The sequence below is a fragment of the Nothobranchius furzeri genome, chromosome 1 (assembly GCF_043380555.1).
Source record: "Nothobranchius furzeri strain GRZ-AD chromosome 1, NfurGRZ-RIMD1, whole genome shotgun sequence".
Lineage (NCBI taxonomy): Eukaryota > Metazoa > Chordata > Actinopteri > Cyprinodontiformes > Nothobranchiidae > Nothobranchius > Nothobranchius furzeri.
Genome location: NC_091741.1, coordinates 109158295 through 109176574, shown reverse-complemented (window position 1 = coordinate 109176574; position 18280 = coordinate 109158295). Strand labels below are relative to the sequence as shown.

The following is an 18280-nucleotide window of genomic DNA, read 5'->3' as shown; positions in this document are numbered from 1 at the left end:
TTGTTTCAGAGGCTCCAGGGATTTTTAACATCTTAGTAAATCTGTCAATTATGCTGTATTTTAATGACCGTTTTTCTCTCCGGGGAATCGTTATGAACCTCATTTCTGTACATGTGGTCTGTCACCTAGACCTCTGGAAGAAGCTAGAGAGGAGAACAGCTGTGGACCATGCTGAGATGTTCACGTGCAGGGAGAAAACATGACGAAGGGAAACGTCACGTTGAGACGCTGCAGGTATTACTGAGGTGGAGAAGCTCTGGATGTCCACCTTAAGCCAGGCTAGCCCACCTGCTAAGCCAGTGTCAGCACTAGCAGCTATCTTGTTTACAAGCAAAACACACCTGCTACGTGCGAGGGGAGCGCGTGCTCGGCTCCTACCGGGCTCTAGACGGGAAAGAAAGCAAAAGTGTTTCAAACCTACCGGTCACCGGTGTTCCGAGCCGGGGGAAGCCTGTTCTTCAGACATTATTGGCGGACTTCATTCACGAACACAAGGCCGGCAGCCAGAACTGAGGCTTCTCTTCTTCTTCCACTTTGTTAACTAGTGCTGAGTCAAGCAGCGGCACCGCGCGATGGCGCCACCTAGCGGTGAAACTGAGATATGGCGCTAAAGCGCAGAGGAAGAGGAGACAGTGGGTGGCAGATGCAGCTTTTCTGTTGGATATTTCCATGTAATAACCAAACCTGAAGACAACCAGGACAAGTTAGACAGAGAGATATTTGTTCTTTATTCCAATCTACTACTAGTTTACCCTTTAATTATAAATTCACTAGGATAAATACTGTAGCGTAGATTGCCGGAAGGAGTTTCAGCTAATGAGAACAGACACTGATGTCAACTTAGCAGTCAACAACTTTATTTTAACACTGAGCAGCTTCCCACTCCATCTGCCAGCATCGAACACCAACTCACGGTTTGAAAGTAATACCAACTGACAGCAACACATATATGTTTATGTTTATGTATTTAGCAGACGCTTTTTGTCCAAAGTGATAATCGGCATGTTGCCCTTGAGGCTAACAACAACAATAACAACAACTTGACATCAGTCATGGAGAGGAGGGAACAAAGGAGTGGACGGTAGGGTGGTGGGTGGGTGGGTGGGTGGGGGGGGGGGGGGGTGTGCAGGGAGGGTGCATATAAAACATATAAAACACTAAACAAAAGTAAAACAATGCTAACATAACCCAGAACAATAAAGCTGTACATAACGCAACCAAAATGGAACAAACAACTGTGATTTACTCCCACAATGCACCACACCACTGCTTAGCCTGGCAGTGTGTGTGTGTGTGTGGGGGGGGGGGGGGGTACTACACACACCCCTTCTTAGTGGGTTAAGTGTCCTCACAACCCTCAACGTCCCCAGGCATAAAGTCTCTGAATTGACCCGGCTGGCGCCAAATACGTACTGGCCTCCCCGGGTCAACACCTCCCACCACAGTTCCATCCACCACCACGTCACTGGCCAGTCCCGTGTTTTCGAAAAAGGACGAGGGACCACTCCCATCAGCAGCCGTAAGCACAACAGTTCGTGGCCGATATGGTGCCAAACGGTCTTTGTGAAGGACCACTCACCGGCCTCGTCCAGGTAGGCGAACTCGGAACACCACCTCAGAGATCCAGTCCAAGATCTCTCCAGGTCCTTGCCAGGGGCTCATTAGCTAAGGGGAAAGACCTTTATTTCGGACTGACAGTACACCCAGACTTTGTCCCCAGGTGCAAAAGATGGTCCATGAGCTGTAGAGTCATATGCCCGTTTCTGGCGAGCTCCAGCTTCAAGCAGGGTTGATCGAACCAGTTGATGAATCTCCTTCATGCGCTCTTTCAGTCGTCGTTGTAATGAAATAGATTACAGTTATTTAATGAGCCATAAGGCGTGGGATTCCATCGGAAATATGAAATCCACCTTACGGATCTGTGAGGTTATTTAAACCAGAAGATTGGATCTTTTTATTGCAGGGATTAGATAACCGCTTCGTATTCACTCAGAGACAACAGAATAGAGAGAATCAAGTTTAAAAGTTAAGAATTTTATTTCTAACAAATTAAACTAGACTGACTTTAAAACTAAATGTATGGTGTAACTAAAGTGGATGAGGCGGTTGATGGATGACGTGTGATGTTAATCAGAACCAACAAATCCGATGAAGCGATTGTTCTGACGGGAACTGAAGGTGTTGTTTTCGCATTAAGCTTTGGTTAGGAGTACATAAACACATGAGACACCATCGTGCCGGTCTACCTACCCTTCGTGGAGGTCCTCTGCAGATCAGGAATATCGAGGTCCAGTGGACCCTCTCTGGAACCGAGATGAGGCCCTGTTCCTCTGGGTAAATGGGAGGAAAAACACACAGGAAACAAAAACTATTTTTTGTGCCAAACCCTGGAACCAAACATGTAAACCACATGAACTATAATGAACAATAAAGACATAAAATAATAAAATAACAGGCAGCACAGTTCACCAACTACAACCCGAGGGTTTTAGGACAGATACAGTCAAATTAATTAACAGTCAATAAAGTTAGTTAGTTAGTTAGTTAGTTAGTTAGTTAGTTAGTTAGTTAGTTAGTTAGTTAGTTAGTTAGTTAGTTAGTTAGTTAGTTAGTTAGTTAGTTAGTTAGTTAGTTGCAGCATGTATGAAACAAGAAAATTACAAATCAGATTTGCAGAAAGAGGAACCTGACACAAGTGGGGTGGTGTTACACTCCTGTCCAGCAGGGGGCGCGGTGCACCTCGGAGCGGTTTGCAATGCGTCAAACAACCAAGAGAGGAAGAAGGAGAAGGACAGCCACATACTAGTGGACGCTGCACGCCCGGCTCTTTGTGATTGGCTGACAACTGTCCAATGGGAAGTTGACAGAAATGACTTGCGTGTGCGTGTGTGCGCGCGTCGCCGACAGAAGGGAAGCGTGTGGCAGAATGTTGGACAAAGTTCTGATTTGGTGCTTATTTCTGCTCGCTTTCTGCTCCGAACCCTGCGATGCTCAGAAGAAGAAAGAGGTAAACCGTTCCAGCAGCTGGAGACGCTCATGCTGCTCGGGTCGGGTTTAATCAGGCTTCAGTTAAACTTAGGAGCTAGCTGTAGCTAAAGTAGTTTCTGACAGCAGACACTGGCTAATGTTAGTGTCACCAGAACCAAAGCGGAACTTGGACTGAACGGTCAGGTCGTCCTAGTTTTCCGGGCGTTTGAGTTCCCCTCCAGAACTTCCACCCATCGGTGTGTTCCTCCTGGTACAGGTGAAGAGCAGATTAGCTCAGCGTGTGAGCTTGTTTTCCTGCCGAACACAAGATTTTAATGGCATCGGTAGAATGCATTTCCTCTGCTGAGCAGCGGCTGCTGCAGGAAATCCCTCTGAGCCAAAAGACTTCCCTTCTCATTTAATTCAAATGAACAGTCAGACAACAAATACAATTCATGTGTTGTGCTTCTCCACGTCAGCAGCTTTATAGGTAGTCAACGAACACATTTATAGATAAATAGTGAGAAGTTGGGGTATGACTGCACTTGTTTAGCGTAGAATTAAAGGAGCAATATGTAGGAATTCTACAACCACAAAACAGTCGAATGCCTCAGTCATGTCAGAACATATCTAATGTTTTACTCAAATGTTGGGTGAAGTAAGCTAGTGGCTAACATAGAGCCAACAATGCTAACAGTCAATTACAAGCAAATATTCGGCGCTAAAATATCTCAAGCTACTTTTTTAAATTACTAACAACCCAATATTACAGTGAAATGTGTGTGAAGTGAATCAGTCATTCCTTTAAATGAGTCGTTCAGAATTATAGCAGCAAGCTAAAAACAAGAAGGTAAACAGCACTTCCTCTATGCCAGAGAAATCTTACCGTAATGCATGTAGTAAGTGCAACAGCCATGAAAGGCTGTGAGAAAGTGATAGTGGTTACCAAGTTTGTCCACATGATGTCGTTCTTACTTATTGCACCTTTAACGGGGCTCTAGACTAGAGTGGCCATTTTGGTCATAAATGCCATCTAATTTTTTTAGTGGTGCAACGGGAGATAATCTCAGATTACATGGTTGTAACTAGCTGTTCAAGTAGAAAAAAATAGTCTTCAATGCTGAAAATCTCCCAGTGGAATGACAAAAAGTTTTCATGAACAGAAGAAGGAAGGATCTGTTTTTCCCACTGGACCTCAGGGACCTGCTGGTGGTGTAGGGACTGAGAAGATCACCAGTGTGTGTGTGTGTGTGTCATGTGCAGACTCTGCTGTCAGAGAAGGTGACTCAGATGATGGACTGGACCTCCAAGCGTTCAGTCATCAAGATGAATGGAGATAAGTTCCGTAGGTTTGTGAAAGCTCCTCCCAGGAACTACTCCGTGTTCATCATGTTCACGGCGCTGCAGCCACAGAGACAGTGTGGCGTTTGCAGGTGAGACACAACCATGAATAAACGGGTTTCATTTGTATTAGTCGTCCTGAATTTAGAGCTTCCTTTGTCTCCAGACAAGCAGACGAGGAGTTCCAGGTGCTGGCCAACTCCTGGCGTTATTCCTCAGCCTTTACCAACAAAATCTTCTTTGCTTCAGTGGATTTTGATGAAGGATCAGATGTTTTTCAGATGGTGAGATTGACACTGTTCAGAATATATATATATATGTGGAGAGACTGTTGAAGCCCTCTGAGATGCACGTTGATTGTGTCTGTTTGCAGCTTAATATGAACTCCGCTCCAACCTTCCTCCACTTTCCACACAAAGGGAAGCCCCGCAGAGCTGACACTTACGAGCTGCAGGTTAGAGGATTTTCAGCTGAACAGCTGGCTAGATGGGTGGCTGACAGGACAGATGTGCAGGTAAATGTTTGGCCCATCAGGTAGATGTTTGGCCAAGGTCTCAAAATGAGTGCTGTGGCTGATAGTTTTAATGAAAATAAACACTAAAGTCTAAGAAAAAGGATTGTTTAAACGTGTGATCATTACAGTTCTGCTGTTGTGTTTCAGATCCGGGTCATTCGCCCCCCCAACTATGCAGGGCCCCTCCTGCTGGGTTTCCTCCTGGCTGTTATTGGAGGTCTGGCTTATCTACGAAGAAACAATCTGGAGTTTCTTTTTAATAAGAACGTGTGGGCCTTCTCTGCACTGGTAACTTCTTCCAACTCTCTCTCTCACACTCACTCACTCACTCACTCACTCATAAATAATGTGAGGAATCTGGGACCCCGCCTGATTGATGATGGGAATGAGCAGCATCAGCTATCTGTCCTTGTTCTGAGGCCCTGTCCACACGTAGCCGGGGATCTGCCAAAACGTAGATATTCTACGTTTTGACCTGTCATCCACACGAAAACGGAGTTTTTTCACACGAAAACGGATCTTTTTAAAAACTCCGGCCAAAGTGAAGATCTGCGTTTTCTCCTTTTTGGGTGTCTGCGTGTGGACGGACAAAACCAGAGTTTTAAGGTCCGCAACGTCACTTTCTGCTACAAAAACTGCTGACATCACGTGTGCGACCTGTGTTTACACTAGCCGACAGCATGGATGCCCTCAGAGCTGCGCTCGCTTTATCAATTGTCCAAGCGCTTTCTGCTTGTTTGTTTTTGCAAGCGGAATTACTGCTCCTTGCGGAAGACCACAGACGAAGGACGAGTTTAAGAACGGGGGAAGTACTGCCGCCTACAGGTCTGGCATGTCCTTAACAACGTATTTATCCGGGTACGTGTGGACAGAGTTTGTTTTTTTTAAACGAGGTGGTGTGGATGCGTTTCTGGAGGGGCGGATATTCGTTTTTAAAAAACCTGGCTATGTGTGGACTAGGCCTGAGTCCATGTAGTGCTGTAGGTCAGTGGTTCCCAACCTTTTTTGACTCGTGGACACCCTGAGCCATTTTCTCATTGCACAAGCACCCCCTTAAAACTTACTGACAGGTGGTGCAAATGCTCTGACTGGACTCGATGGTTTCTGATCCATGTGAAACTGGATCGCATCCAGTCTGCATTTGGTGTGAACGAAGCTTCAGGCCCTCTCCCAGTAGCAGCTGCAGTCCTGCTCTGGTTTTCCTTCATAGTGTGTCTTAACCCTGGTCCTCAGCAACCCTCCGTCCTACATATTTTAGGTGTGTCCCTGCTGCCACACCTGATCTAAATGAATGAGCGACAGTGTTTCCCCTAGGAATTTTTCCAGCTGTGGTGGAGGTGGTGTTGGCGGGGGGGGGGGGGGGGGGGGGGGGGGGGGGGGGGGGGGAATGACACGTCTCACCTTTATGTTAATATTGTTTTATTTGATGCTCTCCACTTTGAACTGCACCAATCCAGCATCTTCTTTTGCCCCCCTTTATTTGACTCTCTGCCCCCTTTATTTTGGTCCAAGATCATTACTGGGCTGGCCCTATTAAACACCTTCTACACCCCTGCTTAGTAGACTTAATGAAGTATTTTTAAGCCAGTATAAAAATGACTGAAACACACATTTACATATTTGGCGTTATTGACCAATAATTTTTTATTTAATTTATTTGTTAAGAACATCAAGATGCATTACAGTGAACATTATAATAAGCTGGGCGGACACTGTGCGACTTTTTCACTCGTAACACTCAGCTTCAGCTCAAACTGTACGACTTCAGCGCAGGGCAGATCTCACGAGTCATGTGCTCACTGTACGTCTGGTAGCAACACGTCGGACCTAAAATATGCCAAAAATAGCAGTTTTTAACACAACACGTCAGACTTTTTGTCTTGTTTTTGCCTGTTGTCCTTCGGGAGTGCTGCAGGAGGACACACAGGGATTTATGGGGGTTGGATGAGGAAACAAAATAAAGAAACTAAATCTGTGTTTTGTGATCAGTTTAATTTGACATGAACACGACAAACACGCTTTCTTGACAATCTTTGTGAGTAAAAAATGTGTAGAAACAAAAATGAACAATGTGTGTTATTAGGGAAATAGCGGGTGAGCGGAGTTGATGCATGATTGCGAATGCGCCGTGAGCGGTTCTGGTACTTTTTGGGTCGCAGCTGCTCGCTGCGCCGCTTCAACCCTCATGAGGAACGAGATAAATATCAAACACTCCAGAAGTCCGTGCAGCTCACGATTGCTGATCGGTAGCTGGTCACGTGGTGTTAATCGCCTCTCGTAACCCCCTGTACACTACACCACGCTCAACGCTAAACTCGCCCCGATCTTGTGGATTCTCGCACGAGTGGAAAATCTGCTCAAAAAAGTGAAAAAGTCGCACAGTGTATGCCCGGCTTTACTGTCTGTGTGTGTGCGTCGATGCCCGGGCCGAGCTGACGGAGCTCCCGGCTGTGTGTAGGGAGGGGCGGGCGCTCTATCTGACTGGCCAATCACAGAGCGTGAAGACAGTCAGTTACCCAATGAGGATTTCATTCAGCACGATTACAGATATTTTCGAGTTTTACACTCGTTTCTTGCTCGTATTCGTCAAAAATGCTTTATCCATACGCTCATAGCTGTAACCACCCTGCCCTGCCTCCTCCTCCTTGCTACCTGCCGGCTGTGATCACAAGCAACAACACAGTAGTTCCCGCTGCTTCTTCGGGAAACGGCGCAAAAAAAAAAACAAAAAAAAAAAACCATCAATAAAACTTGGGATGTTGTAGGCGTGGCGGTGGGATTTCAGCCGTGGCGGCCCGCCACGGCTGCGCCTATGTAAGGGAAACCCTGAGCGATTAACAGGTTTCTGCAGCACTTGATGTCATCCTGAGAAGGCCATGCAGATATGTAAATCAGGTGGGCTGAAGCTGAGACATGAAAAACATGCAGAACAAGGGGGGCTTGGTTTATTATTCTGGGCCAAAAGGCCTAAAATCTATATCACAATATATTGTTTTCTTCTATTTATGTATTTATGACTGAACGACTGGTTTTACATTCTCACAGTAGAACAAATACTTCTAAAAATTATTGAACCTTTAAAGTTCAAAACTTATTAAAATAAACCTTTTAAGTAGTTTTCATGTTGTGTTATAATTCATTCTTCAGACAAAGCAACACAAAAATCCTCATAAAAGATGAGACTTCAATAAAATTCAAGCTAAATTTGATGAAAACACAAAATTATAGTTTGAAAAAATGTAAAAACAGAAATAACTTTTCTGATTCGTTTAATCACTTTTAATGTTTTTCGTTTTCTCATAGAACTCAGGTGTCGCTTCAGTAGATAACCAACGGTAAAATGATGCGTTGCTGCGTTTTTTTTTTGTCGACATTAATAAATAAATTGGATGTGTATTCCTTTTCTCTGTCTCTGGTTGAGCGACGCTCTGATCGGTGGGTCTGGGGTTAGAGGTCAGGTCCGCGGTGAGCGAGACGGGGAGAGAGAAGCTGAACAACCACGAGCGTTATCGGGAGGAAAAGCTGCGGATGGAAGTGTGTTCAAACTAAATCTCGGGAGACGTCCGTGCCATTTTAGGGGATTAGTGTTAACAAGAAATTAACGCAGATACGACTTAAATTATTTACCGAGGAGGTTTTTCTGTTCAGCATCAGCTCCTGAAACTCAAACGAGGTCCATGTAACCAACATTACCGGATCAAGTGCACCTGAATCCACGCGCTGTGGCACTGACGCAGCTTGAAGAAATTCACGTACAGTCGCGGTTGGCGATAATACATCAACCATACATTACTGAGCGCTAGCGGCTGCATGACTTCATTTTTTTAAAGTCGACCGTCAAGTAATGAAAATCGAGTCGACTTCGACTAGTCATTGATGACGTCACACACCTGAAGCGGGGGTAGGTTCGCTGGAGTTTTTGACAATTAAAATTGCGCCCACATTTTCAAAGTTAAACACATTTCTTTTAACAACGGTAGTTTCTGCTCCAGCCCCCTCCCCCCTCCCCCTGCGCAGCGGCCGCAAACTCACTGATGTGCCTGCAGCCTCTCGGAGTTCCTGCTGCTCTAAACATTAAAATAATTATTTCATTTTCTGTTCCTCACTTCTGATGACCTTCAATGGTGTCTGTATGTTGCAACAGCAGGTACAAAAACTAACTTGTTTTTATTTGACTATTTTTCTGTCCTGCCTGTTTATTATCTTCCTGCATCTCCTCTCAGTCCTAAAGAGAAACTGCTACCTGGGTTCATATATATTCACCTCATGAGTTACCTTTGAACTGCAGTTCTAAACGATCTACCGACCGCTAAAACAGCGGAGTGCGCGCCGGCCGTAACGGTGAGGTGCGTTACCGGAGGACAATCACTCCAGTTTTACAGTCCCTCCACTGGCTCCCGGAAGAATATAGAATACAGTTTAAAGTTTTAGTCCTGACCTATAGAGCTCTTAACAACCAGGCTCCAAGCTACCTATCTGAGCTTTTATCCCCACACACCACCTCTCGGAACCTTAGATCCACATCTGAAAACCTCCTGGCTGTTCCTCGAACCAGACTGAAAACCAAAGGGGACAGGGCCTTTCAGACAATTGCACCCAGACTTTGGAACAGTCTACCTTCAAATCTCCGTCTCTCTAACACTGTAGAGGTCTTTAAAAATCATCTAAAAACTCACCTTTTCATCCAGGTGTTCCCTCCCTAAAGTTTCAGAATGATGGCTTTGTTCGGGTTCACTTTGTTTATAGTCATGATTTTATTTTCTACGTTTAACACAGCTATTGTTTTTCTGATGTTTTTATTGGTTAGAGTTATTTGCCCTGATCTTTATCATGTTGTACAGCGCTTTGTGATTTATATCTGTGAAAGGCGCTATATAAATAAACTTTTACTTACTTACTTACTTACAAAACAGGTGAAACGCCCCGCTCCATAGCAGCGAAACGCATCAGGCACAAATGAAAGAATAAAAGACAGAAAACATAAAAGGAAATGAGCCGACATGAACGATCGCGTGTTAAATTAGTTTTTGAGGTGGCGACACCTGATTTGATAATGTTACTGTGGCCGTGCTCAGGACGCAGATGTCTGGAGCGCGTCAACGATCAGAGATTGGCATACGCAAGCTGGTTAAGGTTAGGATGGGGGTGAGGGGAAGGTTGAATTGCAAGAGGGTGAACGTCACAATTCAATCAAATGTCCGTTTTACGCCGGGCGTCAGATACCGACGCTCTGGCACAGCGCGTCGCCTCCCAGCGCGCAGGGGCTCGTCATCTGCTGTCTTTTCCGAGGACTGCATCTTGCCGGTCATTATCACCTGACGGCGACTAGTCGATGACGGGCATGAAAAGTCACTACAGAGCGGTGAAGTCGACTAGTTCATACAACCCCTAACTTTATTTGCGTTCCAGAGGAAGAGACACAGGATAAAGCTCCAACCTTATTTATATAGTCCACAAAAACACCGCAAAGCATCCTTTTACCTGCAGTCCTTCACCACAACAGTTAACTTCTGCGAGCAACAGAAAAACATGAAAAATGATGAGATTCATCAGGCAGGAATACCACAATATCACAACATAGATTTGAGGTCATATGGCCCGTTCCTACTCGAGTGAAGCGCCCCCCTGTCCTGCACGTTTTCCATGTCTCTGCTTCGGCCCACCTGATTTACATATTTCCATGGCCTTCTCAGGTTGACATCAAGTGCAGCAGAAGCCTGATAATCACTCATTCATTTAGGTCAGGTGTGTGGCAGCAGGGACACACCTAAAACATGCAGGACAAGGAGGCGCTGAGGGCCAGTTTTCGCATGGAGTCTGTTGTTTTCTGGAAACTGCATGAGGATTGTCATAAACAGACAGACAGGAAGTGAGACGTGTTTCAGCGTTTAAGTGTTTTAATTAAATTATCTTCACTTAATACGACTTAATGTACTTTCTGCTTTTGGGGAATCATCAACACATTGACTAAGGGGGTACTCGTGGTTCGAGAAAACGGCTCAGGAGGTACGCAAGTCGAAAAAGGCAAGGCAGCTTCATTTATACAGCACATTTCATACACAAAGCCAATTCAATGTGCTTTCCATTAGCAGGAACAGCAAGAACACCAATCAACGTGAAAATACAATTTAAAAATTCTAAAGAAACCAAGTTCAACCGACCAATGTTGGGAAACGCTGGTGTAGGTAGTCATAGCTACGGTTGCAGCATTTAAACCACATATAATACCTTGACTTTACCGTACAATACGTCCATGGCAGACATTATTCTTATTTCCGTTATTGTTACTTCATGTGGAGAAGGAGATTAGAACATGTGGACATCGTCCAGATGAAGACATCACCAACAGAAGATTGCCTCATAAAGGCCTCGGAGCCCTGCTGGGTGGATATACTGCAAGGAGATCTGACACGTAGTTTGACCCCATGCCACTGAGTGATTTATAAACTAGCAGTAGCACTTTGTAGTTTACTGGTAGCCAGTGTAGAGATTTAAGAACAGGAGTGATGTGCTCGGTCCTCCTGGCTCGAGCATCTTCCCTGCTGGACGAAACCCTAACCAAACGAGAGAGAATGTTGAGGTTTTTGCATTGTTGTTTTAATCGCTACAATATATTTATAGCTGTGCAGTGTTAGAATGTTAAGAAGCACGAAAGCAATGTTTTACGTTGATTTGTTTTCCAAATTAGCCTTTGTAGCTTTAAGACGCCAGCAGCAGCCTTCTGCAAAAGCTGCAGTTGCTTTAAAGCTTATATGGGAAGGCCAGACTAAAGACTGGTGCAATAATGACGTGAAGGCCGATCATTTTCAGATCTTAAATTCATACAAGCATGATGATCTGGTTTCCAGAGTGATGGGATCCTTGTGTCTTCAGACTGGTAGTGGATCTGTACGTCCACACAGAGTCCATACGTGGTCCAGATGATGCTCTGCTGCGGCCATAAAGACACTAGTCATTAAGAATTTGATGAAACGTAGGAGAAACACCATGAGAGAAGGCGTGTGAGCCGACCGGATGTGTCTGAATGTCAGTTAGGGGAACATGTTAAGTTGCTATTTACACATAACGCCAACAGAAAGGAGACCTGATCCAGCGTTTAGTTGTGTAGAAGACCAACTTGTCCACAGTGGGTTTGAACCCAGCCACTGCTGAATAAAACGGGTCTGGTTAGGCTGGCGTCTACTCATACCAACATCTAACCAGAACACCTGCTCCTGCTCTTCTGTGTTGTCAGTGTTTCACCCTGATCATGACGTCAGGCCAGATGTGGAACCACATCCGAGGCCCACCATATGCACACAAGAACCCGAGCAGCGGACAAGTGGTACGACACAAACACACACACACGCGCACGTATCGGACGCCTGCTTCAGTGTTGTTTATTTAATGTTCCTTCTGGGTTCCTCGGAAACAAACGCCAGTCAGTTTGAGATCTTCAGCCATTACAGGAGAACCGAAGAAAAATAGAAAAAAATGAATAAAACGGGCCTTCAAAAACACAAATCCAAATCTTCTTTCCAGAGCTACATCCACGGCAGCAGCCAGGCCCAGTTCGTGGCAGAGACGCACATCGTCCTCCTCTTCAGTATCCTTTCAGCTGGACTCAGGTGTTTGTCATTAACCTGTCTAAAGTTGTCCGGGGGGCGGAGTTAGGGTGTTTGTGTAAACAGGTAGGTGAGATCTACACTTGAACCAAGACCTACCTGTACCCTAAACCTGGACGAGATCCGGAAGCACAGCACGTGGTTGAGTTGAAGGCACGCGTGGTGCTGTTACGGCAGTGTTAGCGCATCTTTCACTGGTCATAATGTTTTGGCTCATTGGTACAGACCAGCTTCATGGCTCAGTGTTGTCTGACCCTTGACCTTTCTGTCAGATGGTGCTATTACCTTGGGGATAATCCTTCTGTGTGAGGCTGCTACTTCTGACGTTGACATCGGAAAGAGGAAGAGTATGTACACGTTTATCATCCAGCTGTTCTTCCGACCAGTAGGACAATCCTGATGTCTGTGGTCTTTCATGGAGCTGCCGTGAAGAGGCATCTCCATCAGACCACAGAGTACCTTAAAGTCTTACTTTCCTAACATACACACCTTTCTTACATCGGTTTCTGCTGTGACCACAAGCACCTGATTCCCAAAGAGCGCTGCTGCTTGTGATGTGCATGTAGAGGGAAGCGACCACCTCCTGGGAGCTAGAGCTGTTTGAGTCACACCCGGGCTCCACCCCATGCATAAGCAGTGGTAGCGTAGTAGGTGTGTATTCTCCATGAGTTCAGTCCCTTCCCACCGAGAGCCTTTCAGACATAAATCGGCAGCGACGGCGTTCTAACGCAGCTGGTCCAACGAGGTCATCACAGGAGGATTGCAAGATCACACGAATTTTGATCGTTCACACTCACAAGTAGGGTTGCACCAATATGAAAATTTTTGGGCCGCTACCATATCCGATATTAACTCATTCACTGCCAATGAAGACTAAAGTCGTCATTTGCATTTTTTTTTTTTACTGTGTGGGCGTCGGAAAGAGCCCCCGCACCGTGAGAACAAACATCTCAGCTCTAACCCGATCTTCATTCCCATACGTCACACGTCACGTGATCAGGAAGATCACAAGACGTGTGATCTTCCTGAACATCCATGTGTTAGGAAATCGTTTTGGGCCGCTGCTGTAAAAAAAGTGAGGCGCGAACCGGAAAAGCTTCTGCTGATCACTATTCAACAACGGATTATGAAAGAACGGATAACGCTCGAAACGCGGGGATTCTTCCTGATGTAAGAAGTGAGTCTCCGCTTTGTTTTGGTTGTTTTGGCGTCAACATCATCCTAGCGCGCAACATTCTGTGACTTAAATAAACAGTAAAAACGGTGAGAAACGCTGGCAGTGAATGAGTTAAGATCACTGTTATGGCCGATACCGATATACTGACATTAATGCTTCTAAACTCCACAGATTTTGTATAGAATGAAAATTATTAAAGCTTAGTTTACGTTATTATGTACACACAACGCACACATTTACAGTTCTGAGAAGATTTCATTCGCTGTTCACATGACTAAACAATCACACATCACCCCCTCACCCTCTGAAACAGGCAAACAAATGGAGACGAGATGGAAAAAATATCGGTTGTATCCAGTAAGGTCTGCGGTTTATTTTCTGTTCTGTTTCCCTTGACTATGGAGGTAAACTGGAAAGGATGTTCTTTATTTACTAGTTAAGCAACTGGAAGTCTCTTTTGCTTTCAGAGTTCCCGTTTACACAGCTCCCGTGTTTTGACTTCCTGTCTGGCCTGATCTGAACCCGCTGAGCCGGACGGGTTCTGGAAGCGTAACGCGTACAACACAGACACAAAGTGTAAATTTCGCAGGGTTGTGTGACGCTACGCTTCTGGATCACATCAGAGATGTGCTGCTTCTCGGCTAGTGGAAACGCCTGTTGACTAAAACGGTGCTATTAGCTGCGTATTACGCTTTGCTGGTGCTACATTTCCCGGGTGTTACACAATGCTTAAGTATCCGGTGGAAAGCTGGGCTGAGGGTAAATAAACAATGAATGGACGCTTCTGTAAGACTCGTAATGTATCTTATGTTCAGAATTGATTTTAAAAAAATTCTGATAAAACACTTCCACTAATGGTGAACAACCAGAACCAGAAGTGGTGGGATGATTCTTGTGGGTCACACAAGCCAGCAGTGTCCGCTTACAGCGCTACCATGATTAGCAGGCATGTTCGGGTTTTCATTCAACAACCTGCAGAAGAGCCCAACTAATCTGGATGTGCTTCAGGCTAAACTTAGCTTCAATTGATCCTTATTTACAGGGTATCCGCGGGTCCTTAAAAAGTCTTAAATTAGCTTTTCCAAATTTAAGGCCCTAAAAATCCTTCAAAATGACAAATAACCCTTAAATACAGTTTCCAAAGGTCAAATTACCAAAGACTCAATAAACAAGATTCTTTTATTCCTATAAAATTTTCATGAATTTCTAGTTAGTGTTCAGCATTTTTTGTGTATGATGTTGGCATAAGCGGAACCGTACACATTCAGTTGGTTGTGAAAGGGGGCTATTTTAAGTGAGCACATTAGCTGGTTAAGCTAGTGGGAGCGTGCGCCATGGGGAAGTGCAAGCTTAATGGTAACTGGATGGCTAATCCCACGTTCGCAACGTGGTTAGCACTGGTTCCAGGCAATAGGTGGAAATTATAGCTTAAATTTAATCTTTAAAATAGCTTAAATTTGGTCAAAGTGGCCTTAAAAAAGGTCTTAAAAAGTCTTAAATTTGGCTCCCTTTGTTGGGTAATTTTATCGATCTGCGATTACCTTAGGGAACGTTTAAAGCACGGGGGTTTATAGTAATCAATCGATCAACACCAATACCAATCATAAACAATCAATTTAGACTTTGCAAAGTGGAGAGGAAAGACACACACCAGACAACGGGTCTCAGTTCACTCTCATCCGACTGACGTCTTCTGAAAGTATTTATTAAGCACACAAAGATTAACGCACACACATTTTGACATTCTTTAGACTCTCAGGCGGGAAAGCTGTAAAAGGGAGTCTAAACTTTCTCCAGGTGCACCCTAAATCAAACAAAGCCATTGCTAGACTTTCTCAAGGGAGTTTTACTGATAACGGTCGGTTCCGAGGTAAGGTCGTCCTCCCTGTAGGAACTGGTGGAGCCTGGTATCTATCAACAGGATGAAGCTACGTTTAATATGGCACCAGATGTTAGCATTAACATTAGTTCAATAATAATATCAGTTTTTATCCAACACCCTTAAACCCGCAGATACCCTGTATTTACAGTAACGGTACATGTATGTAGTAGAAATGCTTTTTCCCTGCCCTAGTTCAATTCGATGGAAGTGCATGTTCATAGTGCATACAGTGGATTTACATTTTGTGTTGGTGTTTGTGTGTCAGTTATGTGTATAGCAGGAATTTGTCTGGTGATGCTGTTCTTCAGCTGGCTCTTGTCCATTTTCAGAGCCAAGTACCACGGATACCCGTACAGGTCTGGACACTCATGGCTGTATGACTGGTGAAATTACTGCCGTATTTACTAAAGTTCCTCTTGTCTCCCGCAGCTTCCTGATCAGTTAGAAGTTCGTGACCACCTACGTTCAAAACCAGCTAAAACTTCAGGACCATTTCTCCAAAAAGTGCCATCAACACCAAGAACAGAGCTATGCATGGTGACGACGTCTCAGAGCTGTTTACTTGGCATCGACCGGTCTTATCTGTCTGTGTGTGTGTGTGTGTGTGTGTGCGTGTGTGTGTGTGTGCGTGTGTGCGCGTGTGTGTGTGTGTGAGATTTTCACCATCGTGCCGTAATGTCTTGATTAGTATTTTGTCCAGCTGGATTCTGACATGTTTTGATTAGTTTGTGTTTCATCCTAAGACAAAACTTGTGTCTACATTTTAAACTGATGGAAACAGCTGATTTTGGTTTGTCTTTTTTGGTCTAAGCAGCCATGGCAAATTTGCAAAACAGGCTAGCTTTTAAACACAAACACGGAAATCCTAACCCCTCCCGTCGGCCATCATCCCTAGGCCACATCTGCCTGATACCGGCTTTGCCGCAGGAAACGAAAGAGCGCTAAACACCAGTCGCCGTTTTCTAGGACCAAACGCCTTTTGTTGTTTGTGACTTCAAACTGTGATTTATTTTTGAGACTCTGGTAGTTTGTCCTAAAGTAGAAGTGGTAGCAGCCGGCTGTTTCTCCTTTTATTATTGAGCGGAGATCCTCTCACGTTGGGAGTGTTCTCTTGCAAAATAAATGATGTAGTGTACCAAAATGCCAAGTATTTCATCAAAATGGCTAAAAGTTAACTTTTAACTTGCAGGCCCAACCTACTTCTTCACACGGTGTCAGATTGAGATTTGGCCATTTTGATGAAATATTTGGATTTTTGGTACGCTACCATGAGTGGAGGACCCAGGGAACAAGTCATGTTATTGGCTGAGGGTTTCAAACAAATGTGCGAGAATCACATTTTTTTCATTTTTTAACACCACTAAATATTTATAGCCATACTATTTTAGAACTTTAAGAGAACTAAAAAATATTTTCAGTTAGCTTGTTTTGCAGATTTGCCATTGCAGCAAATCTAAGGGGCCCTGTATCCTAAAGGGGTTTAAAGTTATTTCAGGGTTAAAATAAAAAATTTATTTTAAGGAACAATTCTTTGTTTTTGATTTGTGGTTCCCACTTATTCATTATGTACTCAGAATAATTTTGTTCCTACTTTAAAGGGGAACTAGGCAGTTTTGGCTTGCTTTTAGCATCCCCTAGTATCCAGTTAGTTAAACCAAAAGTGAAACTTGTATGCTCACTGTGCGTTGTGATGGGAACTTCGGCTCTTTTATGAGAACCGGTTCTTACGGCTCAGCTCACTAAAATGAACCGGCTCTCAAACGGCCATGCGCACACATTTTGTTGTTTTTTAGAGGTTCGGGGGCCTGCAGGTACAGTCTGTAAGTCACTCCAGTTCCTCCGAGAGCTGTTTTGTTCGCGAACGACAAATCACTAGTGCATTTGTCTTTTTAACACCTTCATCTAACAGCTGAATTGTCTCCTCGGCCTTCCTTAGTGTCGACAGGAGTGATCCATCGCTAAATTAAATCAGCTGTGTTCATGATCTAAAAGGTGCTGGAACCAGACTGCAGCGCCAGGTATGTCAGCCCAATCTTTTTCCCAACAGAGCAGCTGCCAGTCTAAACTTGCAAGTGGAATATTCTGACCACAGGGGTGATGGGGGCTGGATGGCCTTTCGTTTACCTTGTAAAGGGTCATTTTAGCGCATTCTGGCTCAAGAAAATGATTCAAAAATATGAAAAAGTTGCAATTCTGCTTTTCAACAAGTCAAAAAACTTCACCAAAGAGTGAAATAATTTTTCTGTAAAATGCACAAAATAAGGAAAAAAACTATCATCAGCTGGGGCAGTGGTTCCCAAACTTATTTAGCCGCGCACCCCCTTCTATGTCCCGACTATGTCGACGCACCCCCCACCCCCACCCCCACCCCCCAGCCCCCACATCGGGGAATGGCTCTATATATATATATATATATATATATATATATCACATGTCAAGCTAAACAGAGAGGGTTAAAAAAATTCCCCATCACTTTCATTAATAAGCATTCGATACCATTACAATTTCCTTTGATTTCATTTTAAATGAATATTTAGAGTGCCCAGGTAGCACATAAACAATGCAATTTAACGGTTTTCTTAAAGTAGGAACGTTTAACCTGTGCGGCCAGAGCGCTCTCCTTCCTTCTGCTCTGCGTAAACCTGAGCTGATCACCTACTTGTGCGTAATCAAATGTCAATAGGGGACAAGATAAAGCCATGAGGTTCACTTTTACCTCAGACCGACTTATTGCTGTTTTATGGTGTGGCTGAATCTGCGATCTGCTGCCACGCTGACTGGAATAACAAATGGTG

The 18280-nt window shown here is 44.4% G+C and overlaps 2 protein-coding genes across 3 annotated transcripts in view; one reads left to right on the top strand and one right to left on the bottom strand.

The window, feature by feature from the left end:
* fbxo38 (F-box protein 38) overlaps positions 1–562 on the bottom strand; it is a 51091-nt gene extending 50529 nt beyond the window's left edge. Inside the window, exon 1 of one of the 2 annotated variants that reach the window (XM_070553066.1) lies at positions 422–562. The gene's annotated coding sequence lies outside the window, so the exon portion shown is untranslated. The remainder of the gene's footprint in view (positions 1–421) is intronic. The other variant, XM_070553068.1, reaches the window with a different exon arrangement.
* A 2080-nt stretch (positions 563–2642) lies between these two features.
* Positions 2643–16097, top strand: magt1 (magnesium transporter 1). The gene is made up of 10 exons (XM_015965237.3): positions 2643–3007; positions 4231–4400; positions 4475–4592; positions 4682–4822; positions 4970–5110; positions 12057–12146; positions 12344–12407; positions 12699–12773; positions 15751–15841; positions 15915–16097. The coding sequence occupies exons 1-10, from the start codon at positions 2870–2872 to the stop codon at positions 15928–15930; spliced, it is 1044 nt and encodes a 347-aa protein (XP_015820723.1). The 5' UTR covers positions 2643–2869; the 3' UTR covers positions 15931–16097.
* Positions 16098–18280: the final 2183 nt, after the last annotated feature.